Source organism: Cataglyphis hispanica, chromosome 14 (genome assembly GCF_021464435.1).
Source record: "Cataglyphis hispanica isolate Lineage 1 chromosome 14, ULB_Chis1_1.0, whole genome shotgun sequence".
NCBI lineage: Eukaryota > Metazoa > Arthropoda > Insecta > Hymenoptera > Formicidae > Cataglyphis > Cataglyphis hispanica.
Window position 1 is genome coordinate 6,547,457 of NC_065967.1, and position 15,610 is coordinate 6,563,066.

The 15,610-nt window shown below is 36.2% G+C and overlaps 1 protein-coding gene and 1 long non-coding RNA gene across 4 annotated transcripts; one reads left to right on the forward strand and one right to left on the reverse strand.

Annotated features, from left to right (window-relative positions):
• The first annotated feature begins 10,654 nt into the window (after positions 1 to 10,654).
• On the forward strand, positions 10,655 to 11,243 carry LOC126854646 (putative nuclease HARBI1). Its single transcript, XM_050601579.1, has 3 exons — positions 10,655 to 10,693; positions 10,783 to 11,112; positions 11,181 to 11,243. Exons 1-3 carry the CDS (start codon positions 10,655 to 10,657, stop codon positions 11,241 to 11,243), a joined length of 432 nt encoding a protein of 143 aa, XP_050457536.1.
• Positions 11,244 to 11,886: 643 nt separating this feature from the next.
• Positions 11,887 to 15,046, reverse strand: LOC126854526 (uncharacterized). 3 transcript variants are annotated; one of them, XR_007688113.1, is made up of 7 exons: positions 14,937 to 15,046; positions 14,480 to 14,658; positions 13,606 to 13,797; positions 13,273 to 13,394; positions 12,568 to 13,013; positions 12,279 to 12,474; positions 11,887 to 12,177 (listed from the first exon to the last, which is right to left on the reverse strand). It is a non-coding gene; the product is annotated as an uncharacterized LOC126854526 (long non-coding RNA). The 3 variants fall into 3 exon arrangements; XR_007688111.1 differs by having other exon boundaries at positions 14,748 to 14,994; XR_007688112.1 differs by lacking the exons at positions 14,480 to 14,658; positions 14,937 to 15,046 and adding an exon at positions 13,962 to 14,094 and having other exon boundaries at positions 11,889 to 12,177.
• Positions 15,047 to 15,610: the final 564 nt, after the last annotated feature.

Sequence of the window (15,610 nt, forward strand, 5' to 3'; positions counted from 1 at the left end):
GAGAAGGATAGAGCTAATAAGATTTTCAATATGTGAGAGAAGGATAGCGTGAGGCGTTCGTAAGGCGATGCGTTAGAGAGATATCGCAAAGCGTTCGTAAGGCGGTGCGTTAGAGAGAGATAGCGTTCACGTGGGAGAAGAATAGCGCGATAGAGAAGAATAGCGCTGATGGTTGCATGTACGTGAAAAATTGTATTAATATTAAAAAAGTATTAATTATTTCTACATCTCTTTCTTTCCTTTTCTCGTCTTTTGTTCACACCTACGCCGATAGACGATTCTTCCTAGAAAAAATTCTCAACGTTCAGACCGCATGTGCAATATACGCTATTTGTTTATAATGTTTATAAAGCAGCCGAACATCGGCACTTGCCTTTGTATATATGCGCTGGTTTAAACATGTCCCGCTCCCACGATACCATTCAAAAAATTCCGTTCACATCGAACATGCAATAGATGCTATTTGTTTATAATAAATATGGCAGCCGGTTATCGGCGCTCGTCTTTGTATGTACGCACCGGTCATAAATATGTCCGCTCCCCATCCCTTGCCCGTGCGACGTCAGATCCCCCATGCCATCAAGTTCCCGCGCTTCTCCTCCATAGCGAAAGAGAGCGCTATGCTATGTGAGAGAACGCAAGGAGCACAAAACAGACTATATCCTTTTCTACGTAACTTTTAAGCGGGGAGCACACACTTTTGCATAAGCGCATAATTATAAGCATAAGGAAATTGATTGGTTCATTTCCTTATGCATAATTTGTGGACCAATCAATTTCTTTATGTTTATGGTTATGCGCTTATGCAAAAGTGTGTGCTCCCCGCTTTACCTCCACTCTTTAAAGACGTTTTCCGGGGTCAATAGGAGAGAAAATCGATTTTCTCTAAATTTTTTTGAAACTTTACATATATACATATAATGAAGGTGTGCTATATGCGTGGTATAAATTTTAATAGCCCTTGCGGTATTAAAAATCAAGATAGCTGAATTTCAAAGTTTATACTTTTATATCTGAAAGTGTATTAAAATTTTTTTCAATTTTTTTTACATATAATAGTTGATGTAGCGAGTAATAAACAATTATTATATTATTTTTTCCTACCTAACTGAAAATGATATTTTCAGTTTAATGCGTATACCGAAATAGCCAAATTCTGCTAAATTCTGCCAAAAAAAATTTTGTTAAAACGTATTACAAATTTTGTTGAAAAGGCAAATGCAAATTTGATACAAGATTTGTTTTATCTGATATAATGTCACCATAATGCTAACAGAAATGTGATAAAATCTGCTGATAATTTGATAGCAAATCGACAGAATATACAGGATGTCTCAGATTAATGGGGACAAAACTCGTGTGCAAATAGAGCAGACCAAACCGAGTCAAAAAGTCCTTTATAATTTTTTTTGTATAACGCTTAATAAAAGAATTATTATTGAATAAAGTCTTGGCCAATCAACGCTGATCTTTAGCCGGGCGCACGTTGGAGAACCATGCGCCTGATAGTATGCATGAACGCTCAGCTGTTACACGCGGCTCACTGACATGCGCCCGGCTAAAGATCGGCGATGATTGGCCAAGACTTTACTCAATAATAATTCTTTTATTAAACATTATACAAAAAAATAATATGACTTGATGAAAGGACTTTTCGACTCAGTTTGGTCCGCTCTATCTGCACAGGAGTTTTGTCCCCATTAATCTGGGATACCCTGTATATGAACAGTAAACTCACTAATATATAGTCTGTTCTTTATAGTTGAATTGGCTGAACTAGTTCATAGCTTTTCTTTCTCTTTCCAATGTGGAGAGAAAAAATACACTTTGATCTAGTGCAGCCAGTTCAGCTATAAAGAACAGACCACAACTTGTCAAAAACCGAGCAAGGTTTGTGCAACGTAGTCTGGTAATTGATACCAAAAACTGAATAAAGTCTGCATAATGTAGTTTGATAACAAATCGACGGCAGAAATCGAGCAAAACTTGCTGACATGACTGATAACAGATCGTTGAGAAATTGAATAAGATCTGGCATGCTCAAGATTCTGACGGCAGATTGGCAGCAAAAATCGAACAAAATCTGCAACTTATAACAAAGTTAATTATTATTTGAAATAGTATAGTATATCAGTTGCTTACCGCTATGCGGCGTGTTATTTACTATTTATACTCCTATTCAAATTTTTGTCATGAGTATTGGTAGTGTCTCGTGCCAAATATAGCGAGACACACCGTGTATCTATACGCGATCGGTCAGTTGCAAGAACCTCATAATAACGGTTCTCAGTAACGGCTGGACCGATCGAATTTTTAATAGGCTTAATGGATAGCTTGGGTCTTAATTATATAAGGAAAATGTCTTTATGTTTGCTGTACTTGATTTATAATCAGAGATATTATGATGCAAAGTTTCATATGTGAAAATTTTATTTAAGAATCGTCCACGTCGTCATTATCATCAACAAATATATATAGTATAATATAAAATGTCCATTTGTTGCTTTCGACGAAAGATTGCGCTAGCGTTGTTCTGAGTTATATTAGCAACGCTCTGCAATTAGCGATTGAAAAATTACTATGGTAATCGTATCTAAACTAAAGGCTTATATTTGTGTACAAGGCTGAATTGAATCTAACCATAGTGCGTGTTCCTTTTTATTGGCGAAATAAAGTTTAGAAAAACATGGCAGAACCAATAGAAATTGTTGGGGAAAACAATAATTTAAAAAAAAAATGAAATGAGAAAATTATATACAATTTATATTTATTGAAATAAAAAAATTACGAACAGCTTGTACTTTTTATAAATTTATATATTTATTTAAATAAGAAAATTATGAACTTGTATTTTTTATAAATTCTTAAATTAAAGAATAAAAAAAAATAACTCAAATAATAATACTATAACTATATTTAATATAATATTCTAAGATAATAATATACGATATTATAAAAAAAAACTATATAATAAAAATTAAAACTTTTTAATTTTTTAATATTTAATTATAGAATGGCCATTGTTTTGCTATTGATTATATTGATTTGATTATTCTACTTTGGTACAGACAATTTTTATACTATATATTGTTAAGAGAAGAATATAATCTGTGATGTACGATGAGTGTGTAACGTGTGCGTGTATATGTATTGTGTATATGTATATATAACATATGTAAAAAGACGTGGCGATTAAGGCTTTGCGCGTGCGTAAGGAAAGGGATATGCGAGACCGGCAAACCGGAGCACCGTGCGATCCTCGCTTTCTCGATATCCGATCGCTGAGTAATCAAGATGTGTTAGACTTATTTGCATTATTCTAAATTCTGTTCTCATATATTACTTTAATAAAATTGTGTAAATGTCCATACTTAAATAAAAGTTAAACTCTGAAAACCTAACAGGTTATGGGCCCAGGCCGTAGAGTCTAAATTAAAAGAAAAAGAAAGAAATAGAGGTGTTAGCCGGCCACGTGCAAATAGTGCAAAAAGATACCTCAAGGAAATATTTCAAGACAGAGAGAAGCATGGAGCGTGAAAAAGGATAAGTAAATTAAAAAGAGAGCAAGACTGGAATATCTGGAAATTTAAAATGAAGATTCTTCTGGCTTCTGGAGAAGCATGGGACGTGATGCAAGGGATTGCAACCAAACCAAGGAGGCCCAGAGGAGGAACTAATAGAATATTAAAAGAAAATAAAAGCATGGATAAAAACGGACAGCACTGCTCAGAAGCTAATAATATTAAACGTAAGTGAGCAATCACTGCTACACTTAGTAAACTGTGAAAGTGGACTTCCGTTTCCGATGTCAGGTAGTGTGCTTCGAGGTGGTTTGACGTGTGTGCTTTGCAGGTTGTAGAGAGTTAAAGGGAGGAGTGGAAGAGGAGTGAGTGTGATAGAATGTGGAGAGGTGAAGGGTGAAAGTGGAGGCAAGGCGTAAGGGCGAATATAAGATTGTAAAGGGAGGTGCGGGATAGTGACAGTTAAGAAGGACGCACACACTTTTGCATAAGTGCATAACTATAAGCATAAGGAAATTGATTGGTTCATTTCCTTATGCATATATTTGTGGACCAATCAATTTCTTTATGTTTATTGTTATGCGCTTATGCAAAAGTGTGTGCTCCCCGCTTTAGGCCATAGAGTATTAAGCGGGGAACACACACTTTTCCATAAGCGCATAACCATAAGTATAAGGAAATTGATTGGTTCATTTCGTTAGGCATATGTTTGTGGACCAATCAATTTCCTTATACTTATGGCTATGCACTTATGCAAAAGTGTGTGTTCCCCGTTTTAGGCCATAGAGTATCATAGCGGAGAGCGTAGAGCGGATTAGTGGATAGCGATGGGAGGTCTTCATAGAGGGCGTGGGAGAACAAGATGGCGCAGTTCGCCATGAAAGAAGGGAAAGAAAGAAGAGGTAGCTATGGAAATGTGAAGGAGCTATTGAAAAGAAAAAGGGTGGAGCCGGGGTTGGGAAAGGGAGAAGAAGATGTATTAAGAAGTAGGAAAAAATCGGGATTAATGAAAGATGTGGAGTTAGGATGGATAGAGAGAGAAAGGGAGTTACAGCATTTCATGAAAAGCTGGAAATTAGAAAATGAGGAGTTGAGAATGAATGAGATGAGAGGCATGAAGGGGTGGTGAAGGGAAGAAATTAAAAAAATGAAAGAGGAGGTTAAGAGGAATCAGGAGCAGTGGAAAGGGTGGAGATAGGAAAGGAAAGGAGAGGAAAGATGGAAGGAAGAAAGAGAAGAGCTAAAATCATGTAAGGGATGGAGGGGAGAAGAAGGAATGGAAGGAAATGGAATGGGAATGGAATGGAATGGAAGGGGAAATGAAGGAAGGAGAAGGATGGAAGAAAGGAAGGCGGAAGGAAGAAGGAATGACTGGAAGGAGAAAGAAGGTGAAGGTAGAAGGAGGAATGGAAGGATGGTTGAATAGAAAGAAGGTTGAAAAGTAGGAAGGAAAGAACTGGAGGATTGGACGTGGAAGGAAAGGAGGATGAGATAGAGAATGGAAGGAAGATGGAGAAGTGGAAGGAAGGAATGGATAGGAATGGAGAAATGAAGAATGAGAAATGGTGGAGTGGATGGAGGAAGGAAGAAGGATGGAATGGAAATGGAAAGAGGGGAAGAGGATGGATGGAAGGAAATGGAGGATGGAGTGGAAGGATGGATGGAAATGAGGGAAGAGATGGAGAGGAATGGATGGATGGAATGGAAATGGATGGAAATGGAATGGAGAGAATGGAAGGATGGATGGAATGGAAGGGAATTGAGGATAGGAATAAGAAGAAGGGAATGGGAAGGTGGAAGGAAGGAAGAAGGAAGATGAAGGAAGAAGGAAGGGAATGGAAGGAAGGAAGAAATGGAGAATAGAAGGAAGGAATGGAAGGAAGGAAATGGAAGAGGGATGGAAGGACAAGGAAAGGAATGGAAGGAGGAGGGATGGAAAGGAAGGTGGAAGGACACAAGAATGGACAAGGAGGGAAAGGACAAGATGGATAGAAGAGGTGGACAAGATGAATGGATGGAATGAGGATGGAATGGATGGATAGGGGAAGTGGAATGCAGGACAGATTATGGATAGGGACGAAGATGTAAGGATGCAGGGTGGAGATAATATAGACTCCGATCATCATCCAATCATAGTTTGGATAAGGGGAAGGAAAGGAAGGAGGAAGTGAAGAGGAGTGTAAGGAATGAGGGTGGAAAAGTGAGGGAAGATGAGTAAATGTATAAAGAAGGTGATGATATTTTGAGGGAGACTAGAAACAGTGTGAGGAGGGGAGAGGATTTGGGAGCAGGGTTTTGTACAGGAAGGAGAATAAGGCAGGGATGCCCATTGATCCCTCACTTATTTAATTTGGTGACGGCGGATATGGAGGAGGTAATGAATGAGAAGGATGGGAAGGGGTTAAATTAGGGGGGATAAAGATTTACATACCTTGGCATACGCAGAAGACTTGGTTTTGATTGCGGAGAAGGATGGAATGAGGAGTATGATTGAAAAATTAGAGGGTTATCTGGAAAAGAAGGGGTTGGAGCTAAATATAGGAAAGTCGAAAATTTTAAGATTCAGAAAAGGAGGAGAAAGAGAAAGGAATGTAAATTGGAGATGGGAAGGGAAGGTGATAGAGGAGGTAAAAGAATTTACGTATTTGGGTTATGTAATGCAGAAGAATGGAGGTTAGGAAGCACAGATAAGAGATAGGTTAAGGAAGGTGCTGCTGTAATGGGTCAGGTTTGGGGAATTGGAAAAAGGAAATTTAAGAACAATTGGGGAAGAAGATTATGGCTCTTCTATAAACTGATGTGGACGGTGGTGGGGTATGTAGTGAGGTATGTGGTGGAAATCTGAGGCTGAAAAGAGAGGAAAGAGTTGAAGAAGCTACAGGAAAGATATCTAAGATGGGTGTTAGGAGTGGAATGAGGAACGCCAGGCTATGGTAAGGAGAATGACAGAGGAAGTCAAAGGAAGTCGGAGAAGGCATGGAGTTCGGTTGGAGAAGGTAGAGATCGAGAGAGAAGGTAAGAAGAAGAAGGAATTATTGAAGTGGGAAGAAGAAAGGTGTGGGTTCTTTGAAGACAGAGTTATGAGCATGGTGGAGATAGAAGCGAAAAGGTTGGAAGGAATGCTAGATTTCGGCTATTTTGTGAAAAAGGACATAGAGATGGATAAAAAGGAAAGTTATAGAAAGGATAGAAGGGTCAAAATACAATAAGTGCTACGAAAAAATCAAGGGGAGTGGGATACTAGAGTACCTGAAGCACTCTTCAGTGACTGAGGAAAAGTAGATGGCAAAGGATGGCAAGGTACAAGTTGGGAAACGGAATGAGGGGGAACTGGTATTGAAAGGATGAAGAGAGTAAAAGCTGTAGATTATGTGGAAGGGAGGAGGAAACATGGAGAGGATGGAAAGATGTGAACTGGAGGATGGAGAAAGAGTCAAGAGTGATGGAAAGATAGTGAAAATGGTCAGAATGAGAATCGAGAAATGATCAGATCGAGATCGAGAGGAGAGAGAGAGAAGATGCGATCGAGAATCAGTGCGAATGAAGATGTGTGAAAGGATTGGAAACATGAGCCGAAAGCGGAGGTCCCAAGTTAGGATAGGGCGAATAGCGGTGTGTATGTGTGTGTGTGTGTAGGTAGGTTATAAATAGGTAAAGATTAAGTTAAGATAAGTTAGAGTTAGCTGTAAGCTAGAGTTAAGATAGCTGTAAGCTAGAGTTAAGGTGTAAGTAATTATTGTAAGAGATTGTAACCCCAAGGGGATTCAATAAATCGTATATCTATTTATCTATCTATCTAGTAAACTGTGAATGTGCCAAGGAGATGTGGGACAAACTCGTGTCAGTATATGAAGACATAAACGCTACGAGCAAGCACATGCTGCAGACAAAATAGTTCGCACAGAAAAAGAATCCACAGGATTACATCATATCTTATAGCGAAGATGGAAGACATCAGCCACAGATTGAGGGCACAGGGAGAACTGGTCATGGAAAGTATGATCACAACGAAAATCCTGCTAACGCTGCCTCCATACTTAAACCATTTTGCGTGCGCATGGGAATCACTGAGCGAAGAACAGAGAACGCTGGTAAATCTGACATCAAGGCTAATGATTTAGAAAGCCAGGATAACTATGCAAGACAAATCTACGGATAGCGCTCTAACAGTGAAAACTCGAAAAAGTCAAAACAGCAAAATTAATGAGCAAATTAAGCCAAAACGCAGAACCAGAGAATGTTTTAAATACGGTAAAAAGGGACACTGGAAAAGAGAGTGTAGGAGCAAGACTAAAAAAAATGAGAAGACAGAGAAAGAAGCGGCAAAAAAGAAGCCAAATCAGGAGAAAGCGAGGCTCTAGTAGGAAATCAAGAAAGTAATAACGAGGAAACCGAAGAAGAAAAGTGGTATTTGGATTCAGGAGCATCGGCCAACATGACCTCGAACAACAAAACATGGCTGGTAAACTACGTAGAATTTGAAAAACCGAAAAAATTCAAAGTAGAAGATGGTAATCACCTTCTTTTGTTCGGAGTTGACGAAATTCCTATATGAGTTTATACAGGTAAGACTTGGGAAGAAAACAAACACTTGTATAACGTACACTTTATTCCAAAAGTCAAATACAACCTCGTATCATATGGAATAACAAATCGAGGTTGCACAGTAACAGGAAGTAAAAAACATGTATAATACAATCCGCACGATCATGGTCGGAGAGAAGGAAGGCAATCTCTACAAATTAAAAATAAAGAGAGTGCTAACGGAAAAGACTCTTATGATGCAAAAAGACAAAGGGAATAACTCATTGCAAAGATGGCACAAACGACTGGTACATTTAAATGTGAAGGATGTGAAACAAGTGCTTAGTTGCGAAGGAATAAAAGCAACAAAGCAAGTAAGCAATTTTTCATGTGAAGCATGCATAACAGGGAAAATGCACAGATTAAAATTCTCGACAAGCAAAAGCCGGACAACAAAAGTAGGGGAGATAATACATGCAGATCTGTGTGGCCCCACGGAGGAAACATCGATTGATAATTCAAGGTATCTTCTTCTCTTCAAGGATGATTACTCCAAGTACAGAAAAGTATATTTTTTGAAAAATAAATCAGAAGTTCCAGAATTCCTCAGAAAATACAGAATGAGTCTAGAAACAAATAGAAGGAAAGCTGCGGATATTAAGAACGGTCTAGAATTCATCAATAGAAAAATGAAGGAAGAGACCGAAAAACTAGGAATTCGTCACGAACGGACAGTTGCCTATATCCCTGAACAAAATGGACGAGCTGAGAGAGAGAATAAAACTCTAGTAAAAGCCGCCAAGTCAATGATGTTGGCAAAAGAAGTACCCAAGAAACTGTGGGCAAAAGCTGTTAATACAGCAGCATATGTATTAAATCGTGTAAGAAAACAGGACTTAGATAACAAATCTCCGTATGAACTGTGGCACAAAAAGGAGGCAAGCATAAGACATCTCAAGGTATTCGGCACAAAAGTATATGTACATATTCCTAAACAAAAAAGGTTAAAATAGGATTCGAAAGCAACCGAGGGCATACGTGTAGGATATGGAGACGAAACGAAAGGGTATAGAATTTAGTATCCAAGCTAAAATAAAGTAGATGTTGTATTCGAAGAGGAATCAGAAAAGTATGAAAGCCAAGAAGAAAAGAAAAATAAAAGAAAAACTGGGATCTTGGATCGATGTATACGGCGAGATTTCAGAAAAATTAGAGGAAAGTGAAAATGAGGAAAACTCAGAAGAAACGGAAGAAAATCAAACTGAGGAAGAAGAATAGAGAGAAAGCAATGAATCCAGCAATTTCTATGAATTCGAAGAAGAATTAACCAACTCTGACACTTCTGAAGAACAAGCAGAACACTTATACTAACCAAGAGAAGGATCTAGACAGCAAGCAACAGAACGGATGTTGCGAGATAGATCAAACCTAAAACTTCCAGATACACCAGCCAGATACATTAATGTAGCGAGTTCTTTAAATAATTATTTATGTATTGCAGAGGGAGATGAACCTTTAGGTTACAGGGAAGCAGTTCAAGGGCCAAATGCAAACATGTGGAAAAAGGCCATGGACTAAGAAATGGAGGCGCACAGGAAAAATAAAACCTGATGAGGAACTTAATGACCTGCCCACCTGGAGCACGGGTCTTGTCTAATAAATGGGTCTTCAAAATTAAGACAAAGCGGATGGAACAACGGATCGTTACAAGGCCAGTAGCGGAATTCTCTATCTTAGCGACGAGTGTCGCTATTGTTAACCGAACTTATCGACAATTTTTGTTGAGCGCTATTCTGTACTGAGCAGTTATCGACATTTCTTGTCAAGTCAAATCGTTAAGTTCCGAAACTTGACGCAACGTTAACGACGGGCTTTGAAGGTCTCGCTACCCACTTAGCGATATTCTAATTTGTCATTGAGGACACATTTATATAATACATACATCAAATATAATTGTGTAAAGTTAAAGTTTTTTAAATTATAAACCGGATTAAGGATCCCAATAAGTAAGTATACTATTTTGCAGATAAATATACTTATCTATAAGTTTTCTAATAATTGACTCATTTTATATTCATTTAATAATTTCATAGAAAAATTAATCATAGTTAGGTTAGGTTAATTTCACCTTTCATAAAACAAATAACATTTTTGTAATGGTTTATAATACAACTTGTTTATATAAAAATGATTATGCATATAAATCATGCAATGAAAATATAAAGAAAGAAAAATTATTTAAGTATCACTTTATGTAGGTTACATTGCTGCAGACTGATGGAATAGAGAGATCATTCCAATATCAGTAAAACAGTGTAAGCTTAGTCAAGTGATATAAAACTGTTCTTTCTCTCTTTAAATTCGCACTGCTGACTTATAGATAACAGAATTAAATAACATAAATAAATAAATTATTTTCAGAATGGTTGATGCTTATCTTATCGCACACATATTGGACCTTGAGAATCGTATTCAACGCTTCGAGCGAGCAGATCGACAGATATTGCGAGAAATAGAAGAACCATTTGATTTGACCGATGTTGAATTCAGGGAATTATACCATTTAACTCCGGAATTGACATCTCATTGATGTACTTGCACCTCATTTGATGCACACAAGAATTACTGGGCTGTCTGTAGAGAAACAAGTATATAATGTCCTTTTACTTAATATTAACACTAACAATAAGTCATATTCATATTCATAGTTGGCTTATTTCTAATATATGTGTCCTAGGTACTGTCTGCAATAAGATTATACGCAACTGGATGCTATCAATGTCCAGTAGGTGAACAATGGGATATTTCGATGAATCAATCATCAATCAGCAGATGCGTTCATCAAGTTACAGATGCGATAAATGAAAATATTTTTCGTCAATGGGTGCAATTTCCCATGACTCTGGAAGCAAGACAGATTGCAAAAGAGCAGTTTCAGAATGCTCGTCAACCATTTGAAGGAGCTATCGAAGAAATAGATTGCACCCACATGGCGATCTTTGCTCCTAGGGAACATGAAGAAGCCTACATAAATCACAATGGATACCATTCATTAAATGTGCAAATGGTACTGATCGCAATTATTTATCAATTTATCGTGTTATAATTATTATAATATCATGTTCATTATTTTAGACATGCGACCCAAATCTCAAGATCCTGAACGTAAAAGCTAGATTTCCTGGAGCCAGACAATGATGCTTATATTTGGAATGCTTTCGCCTGGCATTATGGAACGTGCATATCATGATCGCGGAGAAAGAAGAACGTATCTCATTGGTATGTTCTTTCTTTTTATATCACTACAATATTTGTTGCACATTTTAGATATATTTTTTACAGGTGATTCAGGATATCCATTAGAACCCTGGCTGTTAACTCCTTTGCCTCATGAGCTTGAAGGAACTCCACGATTCTTGTATAACGAGGCATTATGCAGTGCAAGAAATTGCGTGGAACGATTGTTTGGAGTACTTAAAAGCACATGGAGATGCCTTTCCAAGTACAGGATCTTATAGTACGAACCTGGCTTTGCAGGAAGAATCGTTAATGCGTGTGCAGTTCTACACAATATGCGCATTGCAATATACTTGACGATCCGTTTGAAGACTACGCAAACGGAGATATACCCAACATTCATATCGACGATGATGATGATGATGATGATGATGATAATGATGATAATGTGCGACCACTTGCGCTCGCGCGTCGAATTCAAGATCGCCTTATTGCGGAAAGGATAATTGTATATAATTTTATATAAAATAATTGTATATATATTTCAAATAAATTGTATATATATTTCGAATAAAATATAAAGAAAAACATTTTACGTAACGCAACATATAATCATTTCATAAAATCATAATTCATTTTTTTATATCTAATATATCTATTATAAAATCACAATATATTATTTCTATTTTAATTGCAAAATTATTTGGTGCATACTTTATGCAACAATTTTAAACTTAAATTAAATAAACTTAATTTTTTAAAAAAGTTAAAAAACTTAAATTTAAATTTCATCAGTCTTCTCGATATCACATTCTGGTGAATATCACGTTATTTTTAAATTAATTTGTCCGATTTAACTCCTGTCAAATCTTACTTTCTAGTTTCTATACTCAGTCTGAAATTAAGTGACTTATTAGATAATAATTGATTAATAGATAATAATTGTATTAACTGTAATATTTTCACATAATTTATAGCAAACAAACTATTTCTTACCTCAATGAATATAGCTTGACGATAAATTCTCCAATACTTGAACTACTTTCTCCATTACTTGTATCCTATCCGCATCGTTCACAGCCTGTACTTCTGCGTTATTTGCCAATTTTGTAGCAGTTTTGGCCATTTCTGCCATGGCATGGGCATTTATCGTAGCTACTTCTGCATGAGCTTTCCAGACCTCGGCAAGCATCTAATATTTGAGAAGATTACAATATAATCATATCGTACGTCTTAGAAAAGTTATACCAACTTCAATTACAGGTTTTCGAGATTTTTCTCTTACCATCATAGCATCGGCTTGCTTCTGAGCAATGCATTTAAACTGCTCCTTCGACGAATAAAACTACTCAGATCTTCCTACACGATTTACTACAATTTTATAAAAAAACATTATAATTAATAAATAATAAAAGTACTATAAAAAAGGCGTTTTATAATGTTATTGTACAAAAATTTTAAAAAATTTTGTTTTCAATTTTCATACAATAATACTATAACATTATTTATATTCTTATTATATCTTCTCGAAAAGACCGATGAACCGATGTTGCGATTAGTACTCGGTAGATCCAATGACTTGGAAACAGGAAGTACACTTTCTTTTCGCCTGTCTCTCATTAATAATTTTGTCGACATTTTGTTGTACGGGAATGTTCTCGTTGTCGGATACATTTCCATCAAATACATCATCAATCGTAGCGATGTCGATGTCGGTATCCAAGAAATTAACTGTGAATAAAAAATATATTACAATTAATGTTAATAAATAATGTATTAATTATTTATTACAACATAATCCACTTTTTCTATGACATGCATGGTCCATCAAAACACTTAACCTACTTGTTGTTAAATCTTCGGAAATTTCTTTGACTTGGATACAATCGATAATTATTTATAAATCAAAACAATAATGATAATTTTATGAAAATTGTTCAATATATTCATTTTTATTTTAACATTAATTTATAATAATAAAAATGTCTACCTCTATCTTTGTTCGAAGTTTGCGGGTCTTTTTGCTTTCTTGTGGGAGAGTATTGCAAACGTTTATTATTCGTGGAGCATCCCTTAATACTAACGAATTTCCACGGATTAGTTTTGTAAAGACTATAAACATGGAGAAAAGGCATATATTATGTATTAGGTCATTATACTTCATTATATAGATAGATAGATTATAGTAGCTCATCTCATTATATAACATTCGTTATTGTCAGACTAATTCTTTAAATTGTTTTAATTAATTATAAATATTCCATATATAATAATTCTACAATAGATAATTACAAAACATATATGGGTATATAAATATATATACCTCCTCTTACGAAATATTTTCAGCATAATCCTTATTTCCTTCAATATATTCTGCGCCGATTATCCCACTAACCCGCAGTTCTATTTCAGATAATTCTGCAGATTGCTTGATTGATTTGTTTCCGGACATCGCCTTAGCCCTTCTCAAATCGCGTGCCTTCATAGAAGTGCGACTTTTCAAATCTCTTCACACCTAAGCATAAAAAATTACTTTTTATTTTATTTGTGTCAAGTATATATATATATATATATATATATATATATATATATATATATATATACAGGGTATCCGATAATTCGCGGATTACCCTTTAAGGGAAGGTAGAGGGTGTTATTTTGAATAGAAAAGTCCTGTACCATTTTGTGATTTTCTCAATATTTAAGAAAATATTAATTTTAAAAGATCAGCCAACGAAGTGCCGCGAAAAGCTCGTGGCGCGAAAATGCCTTCCACTGTCAATTGATACTCGGTCCACGGCGAAGCAATGGGAGGAGCAGTTTGCGAGCATGCTTCGCTATGGCAACCGAAAAAAATACACACATAATGAAAAGATCACATACATAAAACGGAGCGCGCATTATGTGTGTATTTCTTTTGGTTGCCATAGCGAAGCATGCTCGCAAACTGCTCCTCCCATTGCTTCGCCGCGGACCGAGTATCAATTGACAGTGGGAGGCATTTTCGCGCCACGAGCTTTTCGCGGCACTTCGTTGGCTGATATTTTAAAATTAATATTTTCTTAAATATTGAGAAAATCACAAAATGGTACAGGACTTTTCTATTCAGAATAATACCCTCTACCTTCCCTAAAGGTAATCCGCGAATTATCGGACACCCTGTATATATATACATATCACTTGCCACTGTTCAGCACTTTTGGTCGCTCCTTGAACATTGTTTAATTCTGCAGCTAGCTCTGCCCACTTTTTTTGCGTTACTTTTTTTCCATGTAAGGTGTTGTAATCTTCCTTCAGCGAGACCTTTGTTTAAATAAAAAAATCCAACATTTTGCTATATTGCAATAATGTTGTCCGGGAACTTCGTGCTTTCTTGCTATATAAGTATAAAATAATTATTTTATGTTTTTCTTGTGGAAAAATACTATTGGATTAGTGAAAAAAATATTAAGATGAATAGTGTACAATATTATATTAGAATGGTTTTTCAATTATTTCCAATCGTTTCTTCGCAGTCAAATAGTATTTTTCCATGAAGGATATGTTGTCGTTTTTATTTTCTATATAAAACATATTTCAAATAAACACTTCCATCTTGTACCATGTTCTGTCTCTCTTGAACAAAAATATTAATGAAAAAAAGTATTAATTAACTTTTCGAGCGGTGTCTTCTTCTGTATGGCTGATTAAGCTTCTGTTTTTCAAGCGGAATCAATTACAGTCATAAACTTAGCTAAATAAAGACATTGCAGCTCCATTTTCGTCTGCGTTCGTAAATTCTGTTGAAAGTAACTAGATTTTTACTGGCAAAAAACTGCAACGTTATCAGATTTACTGAATTGTTTCGATACTGAGTAACGAATCTTGCATCGATAGATATCGTTAAGGCTAAGTTACAGAATCACGCTGCATCGACAGTATCGGTCGCAAGCGACAAAAATTGATAACTAGCGATAGCAACAATCATCGCTAAGATGTTAGAGAATCCCGCTACAGAATAGTGACAAAAGGATACCAGTAACGGAAAGGAGTGGATTTCCATGAAACATTCAGTCCGGTGGCAACATACAACACCATTCGAGTAGTCTTGGCCATAGCAGCGGCGGAAAATCTAAAGTTGAGGCAGTTTGACAATAAAACTGCCTTTCTTAACGGTAAACTGGATGAGGAAATCTACATGCAACAACCAGAAGATCACGAAGTCGGAGTGGGACGCATATGTAAATTAAACAAAAGTTTATATGGTTTAAAGCAGGCACCGTGCTATTGGAATGTGAAATTCACAAATTGTTTAAAAAACATTGAAATAGTAGCAACTAATGTCGATC